The sequence below is a fragment of the Olea europaea genome, chromosome 18, assembly GCF_002742605.1.
Source record: "Olea europaea var. sylvestris chromosome 18, O_europaea_v1, whole genome shotgun sequence".
In the NCBI taxonomy this organism is placed as follows: Eukaryota; Viridiplantae; Streptophyta; class Magnoliopsida; order Lamiales; family Oleaceae; genus Olea; species Olea europaea.
The window spans coordinates 30,473,899-30,480,111 of record NC_036254.1 but is presented as its reverse complement, the minus strand read 5'-3'; the positions used below and the strand labels follow the sequence as shown (position 1 = coordinate 30,480,111).

The 6,213-nt window shown below is 35.9% G+C and overlaps 1 protein-coding gene across 1 annotated transcript; it reads left to right on the top strand.

The window, feature by feature from the left end:
* The first annotated feature begins 3,951 nt into the window (after positions 1–3,951).
* On the top strand, positions 3,952–5,875 carry LOC111366570 (bidirectional sugar transporter SWEET5). The gene is made up of 6 exons (XM_022987297.1): positions 3,952–4,101; positions 4,612–4,648; positions 4,747–4,963; positions 5,091–5,252; positions 5,360–5,479; positions 5,559–5,875. Exons 1-6 carry the CDS (start codon positions 4,059–4,061, stop codon positions 5,694–5,696), a joined length of 717 nt encoding a protein of 238 aa, XP_022843065.1. The 5' UTR covers positions 3,952–4,058; the 3' UTR covers positions 5,697–5,875.
* Positions 5,876–6,213: the final 338 nt, after the last annotated feature.

The following is a 6,213-nucleotide window of genomic DNA, read 5'->3' as shown; positions in this document are numbered from 1 at the left end:
AGTTTTGAACAATGAAAAAAAAAAAAAAAGAATGCAAAATTTCAACTTCATTTGTCATCCCATAATCAGTGCGTTAAAGTAGGTTGTAAAATGGTTAAAACAACTATTATCTAAAAAAAGAAAAAGAAAAAGAAAAAACCAAAAATTTTGTATGACCCCACGTGGGCTTGCCCCCGTCAACAGATAGGACAATAGTGAGCTTCCCAAGATAATCATGCAACTATGGCACACAGAATCAATTGGGACTTGAAGCAAATAAGCAAATGATTTCCTCGAACTTCTCTTAGTTTGGGAAATAGTCTTTCAATTGGTAACAACAACAATGTAAGTTTATCGGCTCGATTAAGTGCAACAAAAGCTTCTCGAGGCAGAATAGGAGGTCAAGACAATCTAGTGGTAGTGTTTTGACGCATGAAGCCTATCGTCAGACGCTTGCGCATGATCGGTCAAGTGGTTGGTATCGAGATGTATGGTAGGGTACTCGATAGGAGAGACCTAAGCTTGGGCTCGGATCATTGGTTGTTAGGAAGAAAGGCTTAATACCTAGGACATGGGTGAGGTGACTCCTGATCGGGTGGGTCTCTTAGGTTTGTGACCCAAATTATGATGGATTTTTTTAAAAAAATAAGTTGTTTCCGTATTTTCATGTGAAAATTTTTTATTTTATTTTTATTTTTTATATTTCACGTGATTTTTATGAAAATATATTATTTCTTTATTCCACATTATTTCCATTTTCATACTATGCCATCTACTTATAAATAGTGGTCTTCTCTTTTAGTTTTGTTTAAGCAAGAATTGCTGAGTTCTTGTACTTCTCTCCATATTATCAATTAATAAAAAGTCGTGCCTCTGCAATTAACTCTCTTTGTTAATTTCTTTACATTTAAACCTTGTTTCTCGATATGATCTTCATTACTTCATATCGCGTTATTAATCTCATTTACTACAATCCTTCCGGGTCCAACAAGTGGTATTAGATCTTGGTTCTTGTTGTGGATTGGTTGAGGTTTTTCAGAGATGGCTGTTTTGAAATATGATATTCCGCAATTGGATCGCAATACAAGGTTTTCTTTGTGGCAAGTAAAGATGAGAGCTATTTTGGCGCAGTTGGATTTGGATGATGTGTCGCTGAATTTTGAGAAGATGCCAGCTAATTGGACAACGGAGAAGAAACAATGGAAGGATTGGAAGGGTTTGTCGTTGATTCATCTTTATCTATCCAATAATATTCTGCATGATATATTGAAAAAGAAAACATCAGCTGCTTTGTGGTTGAAACTAGAGCAATTACGTATAGCCAAGAGTCTTACTAGTAAACTGGCTCTAAAGCAGAAGCTGTATTCCCATCGCATGGCGGAAGGAGGGTTGTTGGAAGATTAGATTACCGTGTTCAAGGAAATTGTTGCAGATTTGGAAATGTTGGAGATTAAGTACGATAAAGAGAATCTTGCCTTGATCCTGCTATGTTCACTGCCTGGCTCTTATGTGTTGTTTCGGGACACCATTTTGTATAGTCGCGATACTTTGACTATAGACGGTGTCTATGATGCTTTGCACTCAAATGAGAAGTTGAAACATTTGGTTGGAGTTACATCGAGGGATGAGGAAGCTCTGATATCTCATGGTGATCTATGGAGGGATAGTTCGAGGACGAACTTCAACAATTTGTACTGATTCTACTGTATGAAAAAAAAGGACACATAAAGAAGGATTGTGACAAGTTGTAGGTTAAAGGTGATTTAGCTGTAGATTATACAGGGCAATTCTGTAATTTGGACATGACTAATGTTGCTGAGAATTTTTCGGATGGCAGTGATGTGTTGTTGATAGTGGTATTTGAGGTGGAGTCTAAACCTGACGAGGAGTGGATTCTCAGTTTGGCATGTTCACATTATAGGTGTTTCAGTCGTAATTTCTTTCAGACATATGAGGCTGTCAAGCAAGGTAGAGTTGTAATGTAAAACAACCAATCTTGCCGTATTACTGAAATCTGTCGAGTCAAACTAAGGTTGCAGAATGGGACGATCAAAATAATTTATTAGGTTTAACCGTTCCAGACCTAAAAATGAATCTCATCTTGCTGAGTACCTCGGATGCAGAATGGTATGAATTCTTTAGTGGAGGTGGAATTTTGAAGGTCCGAAGGGATGTCCGTGTTGTACTTGAGGGACGAAAAAGGTCTTAGTTGTATATCTTGCAGGGGAGTGCAGAACCAGTTAAGAGACATTTGGACAAGTTCAGTACCGTGGTGGATGTATAGTTTGGTACAGTACCTCTTGTGACGAGCTCTGAGTTGGTTAAGAACACTGTTAGGGAGAGCGTTGGTGATTCCGCTTTGCCACCATTTTCAGTGGATGCACTATGTTCATTTGCTAGGGTTGAACTCATTGAGCGAAGGTATCGTGGTATCAATAATGTCTGAGATGCTTTTGGGGACGTTGAAGGCGACAGTTCTAGCAAGAGGCCTTCTAATCCAGTATGTGGTATGGTTTCATCTATATGGTGTGCTTCGACCCTATTTGGTCAACAGAAATTTTTCGGTGGAATTTTGGGAATCTAGGATTTAGCTTTAGGTGTCCCTTGTGGACGCCTTGTAGAGGACGCCGGTTTGCTTTGGAGAGTTTTGGTTACTATGTTGAGGAGACTGACTATTTAGATGTAGACGGATTTGAAATTTTGGAGTTTCGTTTGTTGCATCAGAATTTGGGTCAAGATGGAGATTGCTGCGTTTGTGACCCAAATTATGGTTGATTCTTTCGGAAATAAATTGTTTTCTTATTTTCGTGTGGGAAAATTTGGTTCTTTATATTTCACATGATTTTTATCTAAATATATTATTTCCTTATTCCACATTATTTCCATCTTTATGCTATGCCATGTACCTATAAATAGTGATTTTCTCTTTCAGTTTTGTTCAAGCAAGAATTGCTGAGTTCTTGTATTTCTCTTCATATTGTCGATTAATAAAATATCGTGCCTCTGCGATTAACTCTTTTTGTCAATTTCTTTACTTTTAAATCTTGTTTTTCGTTGCAATCTTCTTTACTTTATATAACGTCATTAATCTCATTCACTACAATACTTTTGGATCTAACAAGGTCATCATGAGAAGAAAGCTTTTTCGAGTTTGATTGGGGTGGCGTGAGACCGAGGACAGATGGTGGTCCGGTTGGACGGTTGGGCTCGGGTTCCGAGCAAGAGAGGTCGGCCATTATGCGTTGGTGATCTTAATCTTCTTCTTATGGATTAGTTATCTTGCAGGCAATGAAAATGGGAAAAGTTAATGGTTAAAATTCGAATAAATTGCGAATTGCACCCAATAGCATCAATATTTAATGTGGAGGCATTGATTTAATATATGGATAAAAAGATGCATTGTATTTTTTCTCTAAGTTTGGGTTTGCATTTTCTACCCAACCCCTTCTCCTTCGATTATGTGTAAGAACATTTCGAACCATTGAGGTATAAATTAATTACAATCATTAATAACTTAATTATATAAAAATATTTCATTGGATAAACAAATTAGTTATGCTAATCCAATAAATAATTAAACAACATTCATGTACAAATTAACCATGCTACATGTACAACTATGATTAACAACTTTTGTTAACAATTATGAGTTGGCAAAATCTACACCATCAATTTGAAAACTATTTTTTAAATTAACCAAACAGATCTTGACAACATATGAATTGTCAGCAATCATTGTATAAATAGCTCTATTCCGTACAAATTTAGTGCCAATATGCCCTAATATTTACAAGCCAGTCAAATTAATAACTAATCTCCAAAAGAATTGGAAGGCAATAGAATCCATAACCATGAATTATCCATTTATTCTGGTCAAGTAATTATTATTTGGCTGCAATTCATGTCTAATTAAATCCTTTAACCCATATCTAGTACCTCTATAACAAGCTTCATCGTAATTCTTCAAATGCCCTCATTCTCCCTCATCATCATGATCTGCTTCAACATCTTGTCCTCTTATCATTAATTTTCTCACCTCGTATCGTTTTTCTAGTGTGATTATCTTTTGAGGCTCCAACATGGTGGACGCAGAAACATCTAGGACAGTTATTGGAATCATTGGTTCGTAGTTTTGATTCATTTCGTTTTGTTTTTCATAGCTCGATCTATCTTGTCAAGAAAATGTTTCATGTTGTTGTTAGGACACTACTTGGATATAGTGGCGGAGCGATGGAGGGACCGGGGGTGGCGACCTCTCCCACAACTTTTCTTTAGATTTACGTAGAAATTTTGATTATTTTTAATATAATACAAAATTCATTATGAAAGTTCTGGCTTCATCACTTCGTAGATATGTTAAATAGGGAAGACTATCATCACTTGAACAATATTTTCATTCTTGTCAAGTGAAAGGATGGGGAGACGAGATTTTGCCACTTTGCTAGAAGAAATTTAACACAAGCAGTGATATAACTCGAGGTGACAACAGATAATTTGATAGAAAAGCTGATTGTGTTTAAAATAGTGCTAATTAAATGACACGTAACATTACATCCAGAACGATGGGACTGTAGCATGGTTATTAAATGATTACATCTGTATGTCTTGACTTTTCTTTGTTTCTATATGCAGGCAATATCATCTCATTCTTCCTCTTCCTCTCTCCTGTGTAATCTCTCTCTCTCTCAGATTTTGCACACATGAAAGAATTGGAACTTCTCTTGATTTCTCTAACACAATGGTGTAAGTGATGTAATCGATTTGCAGCCCAACATTCATCAAGATCCGGAAAGCGAAATCTGTGCAAGGATTCAAACCAGATCCATACGTCGCAACAGTGCTGAATTGTGCTATGTGGGTGTTCTATGGTCTTCCCATTGTTCATCCCGACAGCCTTCTCGTCGTCACTATCAACGGCGTAGGGTTCATCATTGAAATCTCCTATGTCACCATCTTCTTCCTCTTCTCCAATTGGGCCATGCGCGTACGTTCCATCTCTACTTTTTAACCAATTCTCGAATTTTGGCACTTCACACAACTTAAACTTTTAGATCAAATAGTTTACATGTCACCTTTCTTCGACAGTCCAACCAATTTTTGGTTAATTTCAGAAAAGGATTACTATGGCTTTGATCGTTGAGCTCGTATTCTTGTTCATTGTGGTTTTCATCACCTTGACATTTCTCCATGGCCACAAGGATAGATCAATGCTCGTTGGAATATTGTGCATCATATTCAACACAATCATGTATACATCACCCTTGACTGTCATGGTACTAATTTTTCTTCACTTCTTTTTCAAGTTTAATTTATTTTATGACCAATTTCATTAATTCTTCTGTGTTTCTCTCTCTCTCTTTCTCTCTCTCGATTTTCTCAGCGACGAGTTATCAGTACCAAGAGTGTAAAATACATGCCATTTTTCTTATCACTAACCAACTTTGCAAATGGCTCCATCTGGTTTTCATATGCACTCATCAAGTTTGATCCCTATCTCATGGTAAAGTTTTCAATACGTAGTATATTTTCTTCGTCTTCGACAATTTAATCTTTTAGATTATAACATCGTACTTTTGTAGGTTCCAAATGGTTTAGGAATGTTGTCGGGATTAGTTCAGCTTGTTCTTTACGCGACTTATTACAGGATGACAGACTGGGATGAGGATGAGAAGTCGACTGAGATTGAACTCCCGAGGGCTAATTATGCTGGTGTCTGAGAGAATTGCCAATGTGCTGTTGCATATCTTTAATGTATTTCCATTATTATCCCATTTAATTAACTTACTCTTGATTCTTTCATATATGTTTCTTGGGCAACTTAATGAGATGGATAATGTGACTTTATGTAAACCCTTACACCATATATGCAATAAACATTTTGACATATCAACCTATGTTTGATGGGTTTTTTTCGAAATTCTTTTCTTTATATACTTATTTTTAACTACATATTTACACAATAAAATATTATTTATGTAAACTCAAAACTTTTCTCTACTTTTTAACTACACATTCTCTAAAAATTCGTTATTCAAAACATTGTTTTTCTCAAATAATGACCATCAAATAGGGGCTAAGTATTTTGGAATATCATTTTTCCGGGTATTTTCTTGTGACATGTCTCAGTGCTTGTTTGAGAAAGCTAAAAAAATTGCTAAAAATATCAAAATTAATAATTAATTTTAACTACATATTTTTTATAACTATTTTAGCAACACGTTTCTTCATCTTTTA